This window comes from Antedon bifida, chromosome 6 (genome assembly GCF_963402885.1).
Source record: "Antedon bifida chromosome 6, ecAntBifi1.1, whole genome shotgun sequence".
Taxonomy (NCBI): domain Eukaryota; kingdom Metazoa; phylum Echinodermata; class Crinoidea; order Comatulida; family Antedonidae; genus Antedon; species Antedon bifida.
Window position 1 is genome coordinate 24,033,610 of NC_136231.1, and position 22,167 is coordinate 24,055,776.

Genomic DNA, 22,167 nt, shown 5'->3' on the forward strand with positions numbered 1-22,167 from the left:
AAACGTTGAATATGTAACATACCCGTGCGCAATAAGGTTATAGATAATGTATTGAAGGTTTTTCCAAAAGCCCTTCAACCAGAATTGGCATGAGTAGGCATATGATCTCTAATGTGTAGATCTACCTTTAAATTAGCTTCAAGGCTTAACGAAATGATAAAACTGATAAACAATATTCCATTTCTGTTTTTAGAAGAGGAAGAGGAAGAAATGCGTAGGAAAGAAGCTATTCGCAAGCAAGGCTGTAAACCGTTATCACGCGGTCCGTGTGAGCCTTCGATGTACCAGACGTTCTGCACATTACCCGGATATGAACAGATATGTTGTACAACATGTGATGCACAACGACGTCTAGTTCAAAATGAACTTGCAGGTCGGGGATAAAAGTAACAAACATGACTACAAAAACGAAACAGTACACATCTGTATGTTTAACATAGTAAAATAAAATTAAGAAAATTACCTTAAGATGTAAAATATCTCTTACTACAAGTCATTTAATATTAAAAGCTTGAGCTAATGATATTAATGACAATAATATTATGATATAATTGTCAACATCATGTTATTTTAAAATTATTTATTTATTTTTTTTGTATTTAGCATGGATGTTATTATCATTATTTGATTCCAGACTTGTTTATAAGTTGTAATAAAATAAAATTATAGTATGTGTCTTTCTAAGATTAGAGAAATTTATTTGAAAATTAGTTTTGTGAAAGATTTGTGGAATTCGAAATGAAAGGCCTTAAATTAAATTATTATACATATGGTATATTACAAACAACGCCTGTGTTTTTATAATAATTTGTTAGCAATTAAAAATTTTGTGTAAACAACTATGTATATATTATTCAACAATAAATTGTTAATCTAAATAAAACTTTTTTTTGTGAAAAATGATTGCGTAACGCATTGAAAACGCGTCATCATACTACTGCGACGCATGTACGCGTCATCACTGGGCTTTCTACAAAAGATGATTGTTCGCCACGCTTGATTACGTATACTACTGCTTTTGCTGCAGGTACCAGTTGAGTAGAGCAGCCACACGCTAATCCACTTTCACAAACATTACTTGAACATGTCGACTCGTAAAATAATTGCTTCTTTACAAATCCGTTACGAATAGATGGCTAAAAAGAGAAATACAAACAATCACGTCAAATACATTTTGGTTGTGTGGCTCAAAAAGCTGAAATCAGATGTTTTTTTGAGAAAAAAATAAACTAACCTGTGCTATGTAAACGAGATCACCTCGTTTGTTATAGGAAAGAAATAGCATCTTGTTATCGTCCCGATTTACTCTACACACGCTCGTGCCAGGTTGAGCTGTCGGCGTTATTTCACGACGTTTTCGTCGTAAAGGTTTGCCGCCGAAACTAAGAGATGGAAAAGATACAGTTTCTTCATATGCAACTGAAACGGAACTTGACTGCCTGTGTAACAAAAACATACTTTTGATGTAAACCTTATAGGAGGAATAATAATTTAGGTATAGGAAGCAGTTACCACGTCAATAGGAATCTGTAGTTAAATTGGTCAGTAATTAACGCTGTTTTGTTGTCTAAAGCTGTATAAGTCAGTCAATGGTTAGGCCTAAATACTGGATAGAAGCAGTTTTCAAATAGTGTAAATTTTATTTTCTTTAGCTTTTGCAGAGGTGGCATATTATTTAGAGAGGTTGAGTTTATACATAAGTCTTTGTTTTATTTCGAAGTTATATTAAGATTCTACAAAGACGGAAACAGAAAACAAAACCCATTAAGAATCATTTTGGGACTAATTATGTTCCGACTGTATCCAAATTGGGCTCTAGTAGTGGGATCATATAATAATTAAGGCGATGTAATAGGCTCTGAATGATTTCTAAATCCTATTATTTAAAATCTCTGAATTATGTTCTCCAAATCAAAATTTAAAGCAAAACAATAAAACAAGTAAAAATAGTTATCTTTTATACTAACGTACATTGTTGATTCTTGGCACGTTCCAACATCATAAGGATTTTCAAAGCTTCCATTGAATCGATCAGCCAGTGCATTGAGCTGCGTATCTGTCAGGTGTATCGGTGGTTCCTGCATTTCAAATACGCATTTTTCTCTTTGTTCACAAGGTAATAGTTCTAACACTTCAGCGATGTTCAACAGTTTCTGTCTTTGTGCGGGCGTTAATTCGACATTCCGTTGATTATCACAGGTTCTTTGACAATTGACAAGAATGATATTAAACATTATCATTATAATTACAACGATTCTTGAAGATACGACCATCTTGAAGCGATAGTGAAAACAACAAATATGATAAAAACTCACTGAACTCAATGAATAAGTTGTTAAGATTAGTAGGTCTATTGATATCTCAGAAGTACACTGATATAAACTTGGTTTATAAGTTTAGTTTTGATGGTTAAAATGCATTTCCTCCGGTAATTACGAAAGGTTATTGTGAGATTAGGAACACACGGACCCCGCGATTAAGTTATTACAAATAGAATAAAAGAAAATACCATTTAAAGGAGAAAGAAATATTTTCTATCCGTTTCATAGAAGGATTTGAATCTTCCCTGGATATGCTTGCGGTTTCCTTACATTTAAAATGTTATCACAAAGAAGAGGATATAATAACGGGGAAGACTGGAATTTCACAAAAAAATAACAAGTTAAAAGTTAACAAAGTAAATCTGTTTAAAAATGCACTAATGAATATATTTGAATCAGGCAATATACTATAATACTTTTTATTTAAGTAAAGTTAGGTAAATTACTTTTTACTAAAATACAGTACATTGCAAAATAAAAGATCAATTAATATTGATATACCACCTTTTAACCTCCAATGACGGTTGGTATTTAATTCCATTTCCGTTTTTTAATATATCATACCGGATCTTTAAAACAATTCAAATTCAGAAATTTGAATTTAGTAATATATCAAATATAACGTATAATAACAATAAAAAGAAGTCATAATTAATCGTTCACAATTATTTTATGATATGTATATATTTTCCTTCGTCCTAAATAAATAAAATACCATTATTATAAATATTACTGTACTTTTTCCATAACTGTTTACTGATATCTGAGTAATGTAAGTAACTGCCTCACCCTTCATTCCAACCCGTGCAATTTCCAATCATTCTCAATTCCGTCGTTAGCTTTTCTGAAATAGCCCTAACCATCTTCTTATGACATTTTAGTATAGTCACTTACTTCCAATTGACACTATATATATAAGTGTATTGCATTTTTTCTTAAACCTTTGAGATCATCATCAAACTTTAACGGTAACCAGACATAGGCCCTAGTATCTATTTATTATTTTTTAACGACTTTCGACAACCTTTAGACTGCCTCTATAGTAAGTTCTTGTTTGTACCTATCAAGAACTCATGGAAACTTTTGACCAATATGTTTCGAAGGTGCATCATATATACATTTATGTCTATGTGTAAATTTTAGTCAATTATCAGTAATATATTCAATTTAATACCGTCATGGAAGAGTGACTTGATTCTATTATCATCATATAATATCATGCCCTCATTATAACCAAACCTTCCAGAATGAAGTATTTGATACGTGTAGCACATGTGATTTTGATCACCGAACTTGCCTATACTGGACAATCTGCCAATCCACACTCATGTTGATTTGTTCAATCAATGACCATGTATATAGATTATTATTTGAACGTGTGCTCTAATTTTGAGTTAACAGTTTAATATTAGGTCCTGTTACTGGATCATAAATACATCAAGCTATAGCACCTATTATTACCTTGGATCAAGTTCTTAAGACCATTCATAAGTACCCGATTTATAAAACCACAAAGTTAGGAGTTTAAAAAAAATAACCATCCATAATTACGTTTAACAGAAGCAGCTATATGGAACCATTTTATGACAAAATAAACATTCTTTAATTGTGATATATAAATATAATATTGATGAAATAAAAGTTAAATTCTTTAAAACTAGCTGTAATTGCTGAATCTCCATCTTAATTTACTATATTTATCTAAACATTTATCTTAAGCTTATATTTTAGTAAATTACGTTCAAGATTTAACTAGAGAATGAAAACCAGTAACAATATAATATACTATCTAGCTATTTCACAAAACATACGTTATTATTTTGAATGTTTGACGTCAAGAAAGATTTCCCTTTTATACAATAATATCAATTGTTTGTTTACTGTAAAACTACTTGAAAGTGGCTTTACTAAAGTAAATAATTAATTCGTAAAACATATTGGGGCTTATTGTGAGGCTAAGACATCTGCCGTTTGTAATTTCCTTACTCTATCTTATAACATTTTCAATCAGTTTTGTGGTTTACCTAAGCTCAACAAAATATCATCATACAATATTACACATTTATGGTTCTAAATTGCTTCTGCCATTCAATTTACACACTAAAGTTTATTAAAACTAAAAAATAATTAATATACAAATTATAATTTTAATTCAGACATAGTCTTTCGTAAAATGGTAAACATACTTAACTTTGAAAATACGTTTCATTAAAATAATACTTTGCTACTAAACAAAATTCATCCTGTCCTAAATAAACAGACAACAATGGAATAATGGGAACAAATTGTGGAAAGTGTAGTTTCGAAAGATGGACACTGTGAATGTTCATCGTGTCTGTTTTGAAACGTACCTGTGCACGTGTCGAATGCATGGTTGAACGCCTGCCATAAACGCGTCATCACACAATCTATGTTGACGAACGGATTAGTTGAACGCCTGCCATAAACGCGTCATCATACAATGTATGTTGACGAAAAGATTAGTTGAACGCCTGACATAAACGCGTCATCACACAATGTATGTTGATGAAAGGATTAGTTGAACGCCTGCCATAAACGCGTCATCACACAATGTATGTTGACGAAAGGATTAGTTGAACGCCTGACATAAACGTGTCATTACGGTTTGTTCTGAAAATGTACCTGTGCCGTCTCTAATCAAGTACACAACGCACGTTGAGGAAGGGATTAGTTCGGTAGAGCAGCTGCAAGTAGATCCGACGCATTCGGTGTCTAAGCAAGTTGATTCGTAGAAGTATTGAGCCATTTGGAAACCATTTGCAGATGTGGGCTATCGAAAAAATAAAACATCATTTAGTTTCGATTTTTTAAAACAAATTATAATCATTGAATTATTATACTGCCTATATTGAACGTAAACATGAACTAAGAAATACACCGATATTTTTTGTCCGAATCTGCTCTAGGTCCTTTAAATTGCTAACTTATTTTGAAGGATTATATTGAGACCTAGATTCGTATATCGTACACTTCATAAAAGCAATCGATTTTGATTCTATAGAATGATTACCTGCGGAATGTAAACAAGCTCCCCATCTGTGTTATAAGCAACAAACAATTTTTGGTTATTTTCCACAACAGCCCGACAGACAGACGTTCCAGCCGTCTGTCGACGTCTTCTGCGCATTGGTTGGTATTTTCTAAAAGTATAAGTGTTCAGGTTAACTTTAAATTATATGCATAAAAGGGCGTAAATAATGTGATAATGCTGAAAATTTATAGAGATTTAAAGGTAGGCCTGCAGCTGAAAAAATAAAAGTCAAGCAAGTGGTCTCTAAAATTAACGTGACAGTGTATGAAGAAAATAATTAAACCATTCTTTACTTTAATCCAGAAAAAATAGTTATCTGTTTAATATTTTGTGTTTATGAAATGAACTACTTTTACTTAATAATGGAAACTACTACAAAAGGCAGCTTACAAACAATTATTTACAAACACATATCCACTTATCAATGAATACACAATAATAAAAACTATAGCGATTAGATTATAGTTTTTGTTTAATATATAAATTCATCGGCTCTTTGTGGAAGTGGTATGCATTCTTAAGACAACAATTATAAGTGCATATAAGGCTTTCATGAAATAAATAAGTGATGCAGAAGAACGATATTTTGAGCCTTCTACATGCCGTGAAGAGATTTACGCTAGGCCTTACAGAAACTTACTCTTGTACTTGTTCACCACATTCAGCAATATCTACAGGGTTTCGAAAACTTCCTTTGAAGCGTTGGGCTAAAGCAACAATCTGGGAATCGGTCAGCTGTATAATAGGCTGCGTCAGATTTAGCATACATTCCAATCTCTCGTCACATGGCAAGCTATCCAGATAGTCTGCAAATATTGTTAGCGTGTTCATTTGCTGGGTTGTTAGTTCAACACGCGGGAAAACCGAAGTGGTCTCAGCACAACAACAAGCATAGCTTCCATGCGCGAAAATTACAACCAACGCCAAATAGTTCAGTAAGTATATCATTGTAAGAAATTAAATAAATTAAATGTGTAGGTTAGATAATTAACAGTCGTTTTTGTCAGTAGAGTATAAGTTACTAATAGTAGGTAACAGGGCGGCAAAGCAAAACCCTACAGTATCCTGTATGTCCAGAAGTGTTCACACGAATGATGACAAGAATCGCCTAGCAAATCATGACCGGTACATATTCTTTAAGACAGTTTAAGGGCGATCCTATTGAGTAGGATTATACCACTTATATAAACACTTAAGCATGGTAATTCATTGCGTGGCATCAATGATTTAACTAAAAGATTAACACGTATTTCTATTATACAAATCGCCAACAGTAATCGTAAGTGAGTGAGAAGGAATGTAGGTTACAATACACTGACTTAAATCCGGTTTATGAATAACGATGACAATCTAAATTTCATTTTATTTAGGTATTTGTTTTGTGGTTACTTAATGATTCTAATTCACCTAAATTCTCAGAAATAAATGAACTCACCATGGTAACTATCTACTAGGTTTAATATTCGTTTAAAAAATGGTAACGCATTCGCTATCCTGTATGAATACCTTCACATTATATTTATGACTTACAGAAGTTAGCAGGCCTATACAATTTTACGATATGTCGTGGCTGTGTTTATTCACTTTAATTATAATCAATATACTTTATTGGTTTGCACGACAATTATTTGCTTAATTTTGTAGGTGTATTGTCATAATCATATTAATAACAGCCAAGCGTTCACATGCCGACCGACACAAATCTATCACTTACAGCTAAAAAGAAAAAAAAATACATACAATGTATTATGTTAATGAAACACGTTGTTTAATAGTATTGTTACATTGTAAAATATTAACTTGAATGTTACAAAAGAATATAAAATAATTGGCTTCACTGTTATATAACCAATTTTTATTTATTATTATAACAAAATTAACATATGTTATAGGAGCTGGATAATTATTTTACTTTTCCTTCCTATGTTCCTATGTTATAGTTTTATGAAAAAAAGTAAATAAATTTGAATTGAATAATTATCATTATGTAAATGCATTACATCTACGGGTCATTATGGTCTGCTGTGTAAATGTATTTGTGTTCCCCTGAATTACATGTACAATGCACGTTGAAGATGGAATGAGGTCAGTGGAGCAGCTACACGCGGGACCATCGCACCCGGCGTCCAAGCAAATCGATTCGTAGAAAAACTGTGCCATTTGAAATCCATTGCCAGTTGTAGGCTGTAGAAATAGAAAGAGTGTTTGTCTTCATTAATAAATGAAATGAATGTTTGTGTTAATAATTTATATTATGCCTATACGTAATAAAGCTTGATTCCAACTTGCCCGCAAGGAAATGACGTATGCGCAACGCAAGTGAGTTGATCATTCACAAACGAAAGTATGTATGATCCATCACGTCGTGATTGGTAAATTTACTTAGCGGCGCGCTTAAGTTCTTGCGTTTCGTCCTAGTGGGAACCAAGTCTAAGCTTACTGCTTATTGAAGTACTGTGTACACTACCACACTGTTAGTGAAAAAGGTACCGTGCACTAACCTGTGGAATGTATACAAGTTCTCCATTTTTATTGTAAGCAACAAAAATCATTTTATTATCCTCCACAGTTGCGCGGCACACTGGAGTTCCATCGGTTGCTCGACGTTTTCTGGATGGTCGAGGTTGTTCAATTCTGTTAGATAATAAAAAAAGAACAAGCGAATTCAGTTTGATAAATTAGTTTTAAACACCAATCTAGACCACAGTAACGCATTTCAGTCTGCAAAATGTTTTGAACAAACTTTGAGAGACACAATGAGAGACCTAATCTACTGTCTTTAGTCTACACTAGGAAACTCGGAGTTTACAAAGTGTAGACTTCTGCAGTTTGACGAAGTTTGTCAACTGATTTACATCAGCACACTTTAAAAAAACTATTTGCTAGGCTAGTTTTAAAGAATGTCTCCAGACAGTGGAAACATTCGCTAAAGTAAAGATAAGTAAAGTTTGATTATAGCACTTACATTGGCTCTTGACATGGTCCAACATCCGAGGCTTCCCGGAAACTTCCACCATAACGTTGAGCTAAACCAACCATTTGTGAATCCGAAAGTTGTATAGGTGGTTGTGTCATATTGTAGGTACGGTTCATTCGTTGATCACATGGTAAACTTTCCAAAAAATTCGCCAAGTTTATCAGTTGCTGTTTTTGTTCGTTCGTTAATTCAATTCGTGGAAACACCGAAGCAGATTCCGAACAACAACAAGTTGCATAACTTCCATGTATAAATGTTAACATCAAAATAACAACCGTTAACATGTTGATTGTAATCGGGCTGAAGTTATAAAACGCAAATTGTTCTAATACTTTTCAGTTATAAAATTTTCGTACCGCCTATAATGATAATAATTATCTCAAACGGTCCTTACTCCATACGATGATTCAATGGTAAATAATATCTAAACGTCAATGATTTATTTTAGTGGATGTTTATAAATTCAACCTTCAGACTGACAATAGGCCTAATCGCCAAACCAGGAACATTTTTTTCATTATTTAATCATATTTTGCACACAGCTTCCAAAACGGCTTATATTTGGACTTAAAAGGACACTTAACGAATCTTTGGTGTTAGCAGGGAAGAGTGAAGGTGTTAGTATCATAAATAATCTGTATTAAGTAGGCCCACTTTTAGTTCAATTTAATAAGTCAATTTCAGTCTTGGAATTTAAAGAATGTAAACGTTATCTTTGTTAAAGACACTATTTTTCCAAATTCGATACTTGAGTCTGTTCCAACGGAAATCCTCTGATAGAATATTCAGATTTTTTCAGTACTACCGGCTTAGTTTATGATTAAAATTGAAAAAAAAGAAGTTACATTTGTTGTACCATTAGCGATCCAAATAAAATATAGGCCTACTCTGTTTAATAAAAAACATTTGAAAGAGGGCTTGGACAAACATATCAAAATGCTGCAGTGTAAGCTATTACTCTACAGCTCACTACACTATTTTCGGTTGGTCGGTCGGTCGGTAAACACTAACACAAATTTGAGCACGCGACTGCAGCCATGTATATGGCCGGCTTGTCTTTTATTGTCAAAGTAATGTTCATCATTTTTACAGCAAGGTGAGTGATTCTGTAATTCATTTTTTCTCTTTTGTCGTGTAAACTACCTCTTTTATTCATTCAAATACATTAAAGATGTTCGGTAATATTTTTCTTTCTATTACCCTCCTTTTTTTTATTATTTTTAAAAATTTACACATAATTATAGTAAATATAAAATAATGCATAATGGCTAATTTTGATGAAAATATCTTTACAGTATAGTATAAATAGGCCTAAATATCTGTAACAAAATCCTGTAATTATATTGGTAATTATTCAGCGATATATACTGAAAATATCAAATGTTTTTTGAAATTATAACAATATCAATGTAGGCCACTTGAATTATAACAAAATCATGATAACAAAACAAACATTTAACACGTCCTGAATTAAGAAGAATACCTGAATATTAGAAGGGCCCAAGTCCATCCGGTGCTCTACCTATTTGATTGTGGATAACTGTAATTAGTCCAATGCATTGTGCTCTGATCCAGATAAATATGTAACTCCTTTGTATATTGTGAATTTAGGCAGTTCTAGTGAATTTTGAGGTATTAGTGGTTTTCACCATGTGTTTTTTGTGTATTACAGTCCCACAGTAGGCCTATTCGTTTCCTTCTATCTTGTCCTGAGAAGGGGAAATACATTAAAAAAGAAATCAATCTATTAAAAATATTTGATAAATCAAGGATTGAACCATGAAAACATTGATAACCGTCGTCCTTACACCTAGTCACTCTAGCGTGGACTGACAATTACTGCAATTAACTTGTCTGATGCTCAGCAACCGGCATTGAAATTGCGGCAGGGTAGACTCCTTTGAATGCGACAGTAATCCTCTCGATACTAGGGAGTTCCCCATTTCATTACGGATTAATTAATCTGCAGGATGTTTGAAATATTTCTTTGAGCTATATAAGCGTCATGATGTATTCCACTACGCACAAATGCACACACGGATTGATAACGCGCATGTGTTTTTTTCGTGCATAATTATTCAGAAATACAAAATATTTTAAAAGTAAAGGTAAATTTCTTTCGTACTCTACATTCGTTTAAGCCAATAAGTAGGAAAATCCGGAATCATGGTTCCGGTCCGTTGCTGCTTTGAAGTACAAAATAATTATTATCTTGTTACTTTTAAGATTTCAAGAGATCTCAAACGTAAGAGCTTGCACTCAGTACGCCTATTCGCATTGGGCTAACAAGGATAAATCTGTAGAAAATATACATTTGCTGTAGTTTATAATGTTGTTTATTTTCCAAATGCTATTGTGTTGTGTGTCAATACCGGCCACCATGTCTTGTTGGAGTACATCAGATTGCCCCGTGTGCCCCGTGACAGACTCTGATGGAGAACAGAAGCCAACAACTACACAGCCCAGCTTAACTTTGATCTCCGGTGTAGAAGCATCACCACCCATACTCTCGAATGAACAGTCAGACAGACTTCGAAAATTAGGTGACGAACTAGACAGCCTGTCGTGTGAAGAATTAGAGAATACTGTCTATAATACCACACGACTTCCTTTACCACCGATAGAGTTAGATGTCAGCCAGGCCATGATTCTCATAGACATTTTTCCTGAACTTAAAAAAACCAACGCAGATAGGCCTACAGAAAACGAGATAAATGCTTGTAACGAGTTTGAGTAAGTTTAAATATTAATTCATTATAAATATAAAACAATTATAAATGTCGAATGTCGACCATTCGGGCTATAGATTTACACTATCATTCATTATTAAATTTGGTGTGTTTTCAAGTATTTATTTATTTTATTTCGAAATAATGTGAAATGATATTTATGCACGAAACAAACTTAAAATAAACCAGAAGAAAGTCAGAATATATTGACAATTTGCCTGAATTCATTAAAACAATGTAGGTCTAACTGTATATTTATAATGAAAATGGTAATCTTTCTTTTTTACAGAACTGAATTAAGTTTTACTGAACTGAGTGTTAACGCCGCAAACTTGTGTGCATTTGATACCGCAGATATAGCCCTTAACCTTGCGCTAGATAAGCATGGATTCCCCGTTTATGTTGCACAGGTAGGCCTCGCTAAGTAGTTTTCTCACCCACTTCTCTTGATTTAGACTGATAATAATAAAGCCGAGTGTTTCGACCTTATTTGAGGGAACTTTCGATTTTCGACGACCGACTATTTACTATAAAATACATGTTATTAATGGGATGCAAGGTTAAATTTAAATAAAATTAATTTTTGTTACCAGAAACAAGTTCAATATAGGCCTAGAAATATTATCAAAATATCCTTCGTGAAAACGCGTGAACAACACGCCCGGTAGGCATTATTGTTTTTCCTATAAGGTTAAGGCTGAAACTATAGAGGGCCTGAATCCATGCATGAATATTCATGATGCGACGGAAACCCTGGAAATAATTTTTACGCAGTAACCGAAAATGATCTGTGCAAAAACACAATAAATAAAAACGTTATAATATATATGTTGCTTATGTTTCTGAAATATTTATTAAATGAATATATATTACAAATTAAAACTCACACATAACCTTACAATCAATAGCTATGCCTACATATTAACGGATTCTGCCAAAAAAGAAAGAAAATTAATTCAGCAACGCGACAACGTCAGGCTAGGCCTATAGCTAGCGTACGATGCTCGTACGCTACCGCTCTTTACCAGCTAGGCCTACAAAACTAAGCCCAACTAGGCCTAGAAACGTCTACGAGAGAACATTTGACGTGAGCTACTTAGGTAGTGTATTGTTTTTCTCTTTTATCATAATATAACGCACATTTAAGACAAGAAATGATCTAGTTTAATGTTTTTAAAGTTATATAATTTATATGCATTATTTTTACAAAACGCCACAAATTGCAGGTCTAGTGTCTTGAACATCGAGAGAAAAAGAGTACAGTAACTTACTCCGTAAATCAGACAGTGGGTTTTGCAAGATGACGTCATGAGCTCCGACATGCATCATGAATATGCATGATATACGATAGTCTGGGTTCCAGACGGAGTTTTGTCTTAATATTAGTAAAAAGATAAATATTTTGGCACATATGGCATTTCATACGTTTACTACTTGATTTTGATTTTTCAGACAAAAATCGCGGTCGAAATAAAAACAAATAAATAAAAAAAAAGACAATACAGACTTGGGGCAAGTCTAGATATATGAACGCCCTCTATAGTTTCTGTCTTAACCTAATAGCAAAAACTAGAATTTAATTCGTCACTTTGACGAATTATAGGTGATCATTTTTATCATTTTATTGACATTCATATTTTTTAAACATGCACGTATGTTAACATACCATCAGAAAATTTTGATGTATGCCATCCTATTATACGCTTATAGTGCTGAGTTGTGCCTATTATAATATGGCATATACAATATGTACAGTATTATACTGTACTGTGTATATCTATATACAGTGTAGCATAGGTGAAATTACGGGACCCACATCATGTTCTAATTTTTTGGTATGATGACGTTGTCAAAATAAACTTGAAGATAACAATATCGAAAGATAATGAATTGAGCAAATAAATATAAGAATTGGAAAAGAATCTGGCACGTAGAAGCGCTGTGCGCGCTCTTTGAAATTTGTATAACTTCGACGAAAAAGATGAAAAAACTACTTTTTAACTTCATCTGGCCATATGTTAACGTCACAACATCTGATAGGCTTGGTTTTTATATGAATTCATATCTACATTTCATCAGCTTTCATAATAAATTATAATCATCAAGGTAACCTTCCATTCTGAAGAGCTGTAAGATATTCAAATTTACGGCGAAGGTGAAATTACACGACCTACGTTATTCAAGTTTTTACGCGTGATGACGTCATCAAAATGAAAACACTGACAACTAATGAGAAAGATAAATAATTAAGCAAGCACACACTGAAATTTGTGTGAAAATCGAGCTCAAATAGCGGAGATGCGCTCTATTGAATGTGATAACCTACACAAAACGGAAACAAATCCTAATTTTTAAATTCAAGTGGCCATTTTGATGACGTAATACCATTTTGTACGTCTAGTGTGTATATACATTTATATCTACAACTCATTGGCTTCCATAATAAGTTAAAAAAATTGGGGGTCACCTGCCATTCTGAAGTGTTATGTTCATTTTAAAAAGGCCTTATTTTTCACCGTTTTCAGCACTTTGATGCAATTAATTTACGCTTTGTAAGTATCGCGCGCGCAAAATATTTTTTTTGCGCATTAATTTTTTGAAACACGCAAATGGCCTGGCAAATTGATCAAAACTTAATTTTGAGCGTTTTAAATTTTAACGCGCGATTTCACGCGCATGATCCCACGTGCACGTGCGTTTTTATTTGCTAATATTTTTACCCTTGACCTGAAGTTTACGTGTAGTGAATTTCATTAATATGTGATAATGAATTATGGAGATATGATTGATAATGTGATTTTGCAAAATGGCGTATAAATGACGTCACGGATGAGTGATCACGCTGGAAAGCTTATTAGGATTAAGTTGTATTATTTGAAAGATATTCTGAAATTTTGGTAATCATTGACATTAAACTTTCTGAGATAATTGTTACACAAAATAGTGTACAGAAACAATAAAAAGAATGTTTTAGTTGCCATTTCCCGAAAGAAAATTTTACACTTGATCGAATGAAAGCTATCCCACAATTCTCAGACAAGTCCAAGTTTTGATAATCGCCGTCAAACACGGCAGGTCAGTTTGGTGTGTGACCCGCACGAGGTCATTCCATGCTTATTTAATGAGTTTCGCCGCCACAGGTGCTAAGAGGGTTTTAAAGTTCTCAAGCTTGTGTAGTAGTGTGTAGTTGTGTAGTGTAGTGAATATATCCTATTTCGTTTTCTATTCCTTAGATGTATCAGATATACAGTATGTAAGTTATTTTCAGAAATAAATTTGATCAAATCAAATCATCATTATGTTTTACTATTGTTTTTATAAGAACTTTTTTCTGTGTGGGTTTTTTTTGTGAGTCACCCTGCACCAAAGATTATAATAAAGCGCCGTATTATTTGAAAAAAGTTATTGATATTTTAAGTATGCATTGGTAGAAGTATTTATTTAATCGAAGAATGTCCGTTACGTTTAACGTAAATTCCAGAAATCTGTAAAATTTTCATCTTTAACAAATTTGTTTTTTTGTTATATTCACAGGACACGCGATACAACCTTTTACAAATGTTTCAAGAAAACCTTTGCTTGAGTACTGACTGCGGGGGAGGCTTACAATGCTCTTGCAACAATCAATTGACACATAACGCAATGGCTGTTGTAAGTTATCTGAAAGGGAATGATTTCAGATTCTACAAAGCAGACATACAGTTACATTCTTGTTCAGCTTTTGTATAGACCTACAACTCTTATAATTAATAGAAGATTAAGCCTGTTTTGCACTTAAGCGAATTTGTTTAGGCGAATCAAAACCGTCTGCACGTACGTGTGTTCATATTTCCACCTTCCTGCAATTCCCTTTCTCTGACGAATTCTAGTTCCTAGAGTTTTTTTTTCGATTTAGAAAATAGCTTTGAATAGTTTCTACGTTTGTTCGAACTTTGCAACCAATCAATCTTAGAATAGATGATAAATAAAACACAGGCTTTAGGCCAAATGTTTCTTTAAAAGACAATGACCTTAAGTTACTAAACTAACCAAGCAACGATGTATACAAATGTACTTTTTATACTAATAGAATTATCTATTTAATATTTCTTTTGCCTTTTATATATTTATTATAATCTAGAATTTGAATCCTAATTTATAATAATCAGAAAAATTGTATGACGGTACTAAAGTATTTAGTATCTGAAATGTTCTTTTTGTACTGTACACTATAACTATTATACAGATATTGCAGCAGACAAAAAGTCTGTCGTTTGTGATACTGGTATAAGGATGCCAATGGGCATCCCATGGTGGTAAAATTAGGTGGTATCTCTCTCATCTAACCGGTGCCGATTTTTTAGCACCTTTCGGGGTCCCCCCGGTCTAGACGCAGCAGGGGGTACCCGGCAGACTCCCATTTTCATTGACTTCAAGTGACCCCCAACACACTTAAATAGTCAGATATTGGTACCTAGCTCATCTAACCAAATGTCTCTGGGCTGCCTGTCTATGGTAAACATTAACTCAAATTTGAGCACGACTGCAGCCATGTATATGGCCTTGTCTTTTATTGTCAAAAGTACTGTTCATCATTTTTACAGCAAGGTGAGTGATTCTTTTCTCTTTTGTGCCACTACCACTTTTATTTGTTCAAATACATTAAAGATGTTCGGTAATATTTTTCTTTCTATTACCCTCTTTTTTCCATTATTTTCTTGAATTTACACATAGTAAATATAAAATAAAAAAACGCATAATAGCTAATTTTCAAATGACAAAATCTTTACAGTATAGCATATAGGGCTACATTGGTATATATAAATTGTCTATAAAATATTTCATCAAGAACCACCATGATTGAATTGTAAAAAACAAAATGTCTGTAATTATATTGGTAATTATTCAGCGATATATACTGAAAATATCAAGTGTTTTTAAAATTATAACAATATTAATGTAGGCCACTTGAATCAAAACAAAATCATAACAACGAACATTTAACACGCCTAACTGCTGAATATCTGAATATAAGAAGGGCCCAAGTCCACACAATAGTGTTTTGAGAACAAAAAACATCGTATTTTATTGGTATTCTTGTTTATATGACAACTTATGTATTCATATCTAAATGTAAAATGATATAGTTACATGATTATACGCGTTTCTGTTGTTGCATCATGGGAATGCGTTTAAGGCAATGGAATTGGGCCCTTAAGCCTGTTTTCCTGTCGACGTTATCCGACGCTATCGTCGTTGATCGTTAACAATTCAACGACGATCGTTTGAAAACGATCAAGTTGAAATGATAACGATAGCGAGTACCTTTTTCCTGTAAATCGTTAACATTTCAATGTTTACGTAGAAGATCGCCGATTATTGTTAGCGATAGCGTCGAATAACGTCGACAGGCTTAAAAGATACCAACGATGTCGGCATTTCTTTATTATTTTGTATATCCTCATCATAGTACAATTAATATTCATCATAAACTATTATCTTTAATAATGTTGCTCTATTATTTTATTTATAATGTTATGTATCATATTTATAAAGTAGTAAAATTATCCAGTTTGGTCCAGGGTGGTTGGTGGTGCATTGCGTTTATTGACATTTGCATGCGTTTCTGGTGGAAAGAATGTTATTTGTGACATGTGGGAAACGTGTTTTTAGGGATTTTTTTTTCTGAAGAAATGAATAATAATATACTTATATTAATCATATTGTATAATTGAGATAACAGGAATGGACATTTTATTTCATTACTATCATTTTAGAAATGTTGTATATTCTGTAATTATATAATTTTGCCAATATTACACCTAGTCATTGTACTTGTATGTGTTATAACTATTATTTCAATTCAATTTCTTTTATTTCGGAAATTTCATCCATATCAACAAACGTACAATGGCTAATAAACACTAGTAAAGTTTGTTTCCCAAAGGAAATGAAGTAGGCCTATCGAAATGTCTCGATGATTCGGTTATTATGCTACAGTCGGTCGGTCTTCATTCGATGTCGCTGTCTGTCTGTATTTGACGCGTGTTACCAATTTCTCATACATGATACAACAACGAATGATAATTGTTCGGTGCTATTGTTTTAATGATATCAGGAAAAGTAATTTCACCCTTCCCTGAGTATACACAATGTTTACGGTATCTAATGAAGTAGTATCCGGTGCTTTTCATCCGGGGCTCTACCTATTTGATTGTGGATAACTGTAATTAGTTCTGTGCTGTGCTCTGATCAAGATAAATATGTAACTGCTGTGAATACTGTGAGTGTGGGCAGTTCTAGTGAATGCTGCGGTATTAGTGCTTTTCACCATGTGTTTTATGTATTACAGTCCCACAATAGGCCTATTCATTTCCTTCTATCTGTCATAAGAAGGGGAAATACATTCAGAGAGAAAACAATCTATTGAAATTATTTAATAAATCAAGGGTTGAACCATGAAAACATTGGTAACCGTCGTCCTTACTCCTACTCACTCTAGCGTGGGCTGTCAATTACTTCAATTAACTTGTGTCTGTTGCTCAGCAACCGGCATTCAAAGTAATTTTGCTGCAGGGTAGACTCCTTTGAATGCGACAGTAATCCTGTCGATAACAGGGAGTTCCCCATTTCATTACGGATGAATTAATCTGCAGAATGTTTGATATATTTCTTTGAGCTATAAAAGCGTCATGATGTATTCCACTACGCACAAATGCACAAGCACAACATTGTCGTATGAAATACATTTCATCTAACACGTCGACACACACACGGATTGATAATTCGCATACTCGTTACAACATAATTATTCAGAAATAGTGACAAATATTTGAAAAATAAAGGTAATTTTCTTTCGTACTTTACATTCGTTTAAGCCAATAAGTAGGAAAATCCGGGATCATGGTTGCTGCTTTGAAGTACAAACTATTATCTTTTTATTTTTAGATTTCAAGAGATCTCAAACGTAAGAGTTTGCACTCAGTAGTAGGCCTATTCGCATTGGGCTAACAAGGATAAACCTGTAAAAAATAGACATTTGCTGTAGTTTATCATGTTGTCTATTTTCCAAATGCTATTGTGTTGTGTGTCAATACCGGGCACAATGTCTTGTTGGAGTACATCAGATTGCCCCGTGTGCCCCGTGACAGACTCTGATGGAGAACAGAAGACAACAACTACACAGCCCAGCGGCTTAACTTTGATCTCCGGTGTAGAAGCATCACCACCCATACTCTCGGATGAACAGTCAGACATCCTTCGAGAATTAGGTGATCAACTAGACAGCCTATCATGTGAAGAATTGGAGAATACTCTTTACAATACAACACAACTTCCTTCACCACCGATAGAGTTAGACGGCAACCAGGCGATGATTCTCAAAGATGTTTTTCCCGAGCTTAAAAAAAACAATACAGGTCAAACTAACCAGACAAATGGTTGTAACCAGATTGAGTAAGTATAAACATCTATTAATATACAAATAATGAATGTTTAATATTCGTGTAATGGTACAAATAATGGCATTTGGTGAATGATAAAAGGTTATATCAACTCGGCGTTGCCTCGTTGATATAACCTTTCATCATTCACCTCATGCCATTATTTGTACCATTACACGAATATTAAACATTCATTATTTGTTTTATATAACATCTAAATAGATTCCTGTCATTTGAATCAAATATAAGGTAGCCCTAGCCAAGCGGCCTACATTTCATTCAGATTGATTAAAACAGTAACATTTGGTTTTTAATATTATAATATTAAATGTTATATTTATATGGATTTTATAAACACACCTACTTTAGTGTTAATTATGTCAACAACGACCAAACAATCCTATGCCTAGCAAGGCTAAAACGCCTAGGCTAGGCCTAGCCTAATACTAACAGGCCTAGCTAGGCTAGACCTAGTAGTAGTACAAGATTGGCTGAAAGGCAAAACTTCGACAGACAATTGGAACTTATCTTGGCTAATTATGGTTTTTCCAACGATTCCACGTCTTGTAGGGATGTCCCCATTAATTAATCAAAATCCTAAAAATGATCTAAAGCTAATTTAAATGCCTTTTTGAATGAAATTAGTACATATTATATATCTCCAAATCGAACACAAAAATCTGCTACTGTTGCATATCTCGCGGTGGTGTTTACAAACAGAGACAGAACGACAGGTGGCGCTGTTGTATTTCAATGTAATTTTTGTATTCTTAATTTTTTTTCATCCGCGAAACGTTTTTTTTTCGTACACAAAATGTTTAAAAAAGTACTATTAAACGATCGTTTAATAGTGCGTACTATTGCACGCCATGTGACCCACAATCGTCCAATCAAATGACAGGAATTTATTTAGGTGTTATATAATAGTATTATAAACAATAAAAAAAACGTAGTAAGACGTATGAAATACAAGCATTAAAAAACCCTCCGAATATACCATTGAACACTTTATTTTTAATTTGAAACGATGTTATATTTATAATGAAAATGGTACTAAAAAAATGTTGTTTTACAGAACTGGGTTTTCTAAAAAACGAAGCGTTAACGCTGTGAACGTGTGTGACTTTGGTGACGTATATCTAGCTCTTAACCTTGCGCTAGATAAGCGTGGATCTCCTGTTTACGTGGCACAGGTAGGATACGCTAAGTTTTAGTAGTTACGCTAAATCGAAGAAAATACTGTACTATTTTAGTGTGTATACAGCCTATTCGTTTTCTATTCAATTTGAAATGTATCATATATTTTCAGAAATAAATTTGATCAAATCAAATCATCATTATGTTTACTATTTTAAAGAACTTTATTCTGTGAGTCACCATGCACCAAGGATTATAATAAAGCGCCGTATTAATTTTTAAAAAGTTCATATTTTGAATATGCATAATGCATACTCGTGGTTTGATTTCTTTGTTTACTTTCGCGCGCGAAGATTTTCCAGACGAAATGTAATCAAATAAATATACCTGGTAATTGCTTAAACTTGTTGTTTTTGGCTCGAATTTTCGACTTAAAATGAATAATTTAATTTAATATTACTTTGATATGGCCAATTTAAATTTAGAATATTTTGACCTTCATTTTTTTGTGTTTCAAATAGACAATACATCTTTAATCGAAGAATGTCCGTAACGTGTAACGTAAATTCCAGAAATCTGTAAAATTGTCATCTTTAACAAATTTGTTTTTTTGTTATATTCACAGGACACGCGATACAACCTTTTACAAATGTTTCAAGAAAACCTTTGCTTGAATAATGACTGCGTGGGAGGCTTACAATGCTCTTGTAACAATCAATTGACACACAACGCAAGGGCTGTTGTAAGTTATCTGAAAGGGAATGATTTCAGATTCTACCAAGCAGACATACAGTTACATTCTTGTTCAGCTTTTGTATAGACCTACAACTCTTATAATGTCAATGTATCATTGATTGTTCCTTTTAATAGAAAAAGATTAAGCCTGTTTTTGCGAATTTGTTTAGGCAAATCAAAACCGTCTGCACGACGTGTGTTCATATTTCCACCTTCCTGCAATTCCCTTTCTCTGACGAATTCTAGTTCCTAGAGTTTTTTTTTCGATTTAGAAAATAGCTTTGAATAGTTTCTACGTTTGTTCGAACTTTGCAACCAATCAATCTTAGAATAGATGATAAATAAAACACAGGCTTAAAGATAATGACCTTAAGTTCCTAAACTAGCCAAGCAACGATGTATGCAAATGTACTGTTTATACTAATAGAATTATCTATTTAATATTTCTTTTGCCTTTTATTAAGCTTATTTATTATAATCTAGAATTTGAATCCTAATTTATAATAATCAGAAAACCTGTTTTAAATGAAATGTTTATACTATACACTAAACTATGTAGTGACTATTTATTAGAGCAGTCATGTAATGATATAATTACTATTATTTAGTTACATTATTATGCTGTAACACAAATCCAATTCACAATTAGGCAACACCTTCAATAGCAGCAATAGCAACACCATCAACAATAGCAGCAATAGCAACATCATCAACAATAGCAACACCATCAACAATAGCAGCAATAGCAACATCATCAACAATAGCAGCAATAGCAACATCATCAACAATAGCAGCAATAGCAACACCATCAACAATAGCAACATCATCAACAATAGCAGCAATAGCAACACCATCAACAATTGCAGCAATAGCAACACCATCACCAATAGCAGCAATAGCAACACCATCAACAATAGCAAAACTATCAACAATAGCAACACCATCAACAATAGCAGCAATAGCAACATCATCAAGAATAGCAACAGTATCAACAACAGCAGTGTTTTTGTATTTTGATTTAAATAATGGTCTTAGGTAGAAAATGTTAATTATTAATCTACATCACATATTAAATTTCATTGGTGTATAAACGACACGTATTTTTACATTTACGCAGGTAAATGTAAAAATAACAAAATAAATGTTAGTAACAATAAATAAACGTTGTTTCTTGCTAAAAAAACAGCAGCAGAAACAAAAACAGTTATTGCAGCAACAACAACTGATGATTAAGAAAACTGATACAACCAGAAGTTCGAATCAGCACGCTATTTACTGATCAACACCTACACCTGTGTTGATTGCCTTGTTTGTTTAATTATTTTGATAAACATATCTGTATGCATATTTACTCAGTTATTTGTATCGTGCATCTAACTTATTTAAATAGATATTCTAACGATAAGGAATGTAAGTTAATAAAGGTGATGTACTGTACTATATACATTAGAACTGTTTCTCAGTGCTTGGCGTAAACTTTAAACCGGTTCGTTAAACAAGCTCGTCATGCATTTTGCTGTGCGTTTGGCATTTGTACTTCTCATTATTGGAGATCACCTCTGTAACACTGAAGAAATGCCGAACGAAAAGGTACCGTGTCTTTTATTACAAATGAAACAATAATATGTTTTAAATAGTATGAAATATAGATTATCTTTACAAAGTGTTATTTTCATTAATTGATAAAACCAGTACATTATAGTACACAGTTATTTGATAAGTATGATTATTACTATAATTTTTTAACCTGTCGTTTTCATAGATAAGTACACTTAATTCGTCGCATTCTGGAACG

General features: G+C 33.1%; 4 protein-coding genes across 4 annotated transcripts in view; 2 read left to right on the top strand and 2 right to left on the bottom strand.

Annotated features, from left to right (window-relative positions):
• Positions 1–1,146, top strand: part of LOC144844555 (A disintegrin and metalloproteinase with thrombospondin motifs 3-like) — a 29,081-nt gene extending 27,935 nt beyond the window's left edge. Inside the window, exon 23 of the mRNA XM_078701511.1 lies at positions 194–1,146. Within this exon, the coding sequence (XP_078557637.1) occupies positions 194–384 (191 nt within the window). The 3' untranslated portion in view covers positions 385–1,146. The remainder of the gene's footprint in view (positions 1–193) is intronic.
• Positions 1,147–2,714: 1,568 nt separating this feature from the next.
• LOC144844570 (uncharacterized) lies at positions 2,715–6,579 on the bottom strand. The gene is made up of 3 exons (XM_078701540.1): positions 6,014–6,579; positions 5,353–5,482; positions 2,715–5,112 (listed from the first exon to the last, which is right to left on the bottom strand). Exons 1-3 carry the CDS (start codon positions 6,319–6,321, stop codon positions 4,912–4,914), a joined length of 639 nt encoding a protein of 212 aa, XP_078557666.1. The 5' UTR covers positions 6,322–6,579; the 3' UTR covers positions 2,715–4,911.
• Positions 6,580–7,294: 715 nt separating this feature from the next.
• LOC144845774 (uncharacterized) lies at positions 7,295–8,809 on the bottom strand. Its single transcript, XM_078703203.1, has 3 exons — positions 8,339–8,809; positions 7,875–8,007; positions 7,295–7,557 (listed from the first exon to the last, which is right to left on the bottom strand). The coding sequence occupies exons 1-3, from the start codon at positions 8,632–8,634 to the stop codon at positions 7,357–7,359; spliced, it is 630 nt and encodes a 209-aa protein (XP_078559329.1). The 5' UTR covers positions 8,635–8,809; the 3' UTR covers positions 7,295–7,356.
• Positions 8,810–10,157: 1,348 nt separating this feature from the next.
• On the top strand, positions 10,158–21,792 carry LOC144844566 (uncharacterized). The gene is made up of 5 exons (XM_078701535.1): positions 10,158–10,240; positions 17,635–17,903; positions 18,007–18,513; positions 19,576–19,693; positions 20,263–21,792. The coding sequence occupies exons 3-5, from the start codon at positions 18,113–18,115 to the stop codon at positions 20,455–20,457; spliced, it is 714 nt and encodes a 237-aa protein (XP_078557661.1). The 5' UTR covers positions 10,158–10,240; positions 17,635–17,903; positions 18,007–18,112; the 3' UTR covers positions 20,458–21,792.
• Positions 21,793–22,167: the final 375 nt, after the last annotated feature.

Bases quoted from the DNA above. Each gene is read 5' to 3' on its own strand.
- LOC144845774 (XM_078703203.1), bottom strand. From the start codon at position 8,634: ATGTTAACGGTTGTTATTTTGATGTTAACATTTATACATGGAAGTTAT. The intron at 8,008-8,338 runs GTAAGTGCTATA...ATTATCTAACAG, and splicing joins GGACCATGTCAAGAGCCAAT to AATTGAACAACCTCGACCAT. The intron at 7,558-7,874 runs GTTAGTGCACGG...CTATTTCTACAG, and splicing joins AACTTGTATACATTCCACAG to CCTACAACTGGCAATGGATT.
- LOC144844566 (XM_078701535.1), top strand. From the start codon at position 18,113: ATGTTGTCTATTTTCCAAATGCTATTGTGTTGTGTGTCAATACCGGGC. The intron at 18,514-19,575 runs GTAAGTATAAAC...GTTGTTTTACAG, and splicing joins AATGGTTGTAACCAGATTGA to AACTGGGTTTTCTAAAAAAC. The intron at 19,694-20,262 runs GTAGGATACGCT...TTATATTCACAG, and splicing joins CTCCTGTTTACGTGGCACAG to GACACGCGATACAACCTTTT.
- LOC144844570 (XM_078701540.1), bottom strand. From the start codon at position 6,321: ATGATATACTTACTGAACTATTTGGCGTTGGTTGTAATTTTCGCGCAT. The intron at 5,483-6,013 runs GTAAGTTTCTGT...TTATACTTTTAG, and splicing joins TGTGGTGAACAAGTACAAGA to AAAATACCAACCAATGCGCA. The intron at 5,113-5,352 runs GTAATCATTCTA...TTTTTTCGATAG, and splicing joins AGCTTGTTTACATTCCGCAG to CCCACATCTGCAAATGGTTT.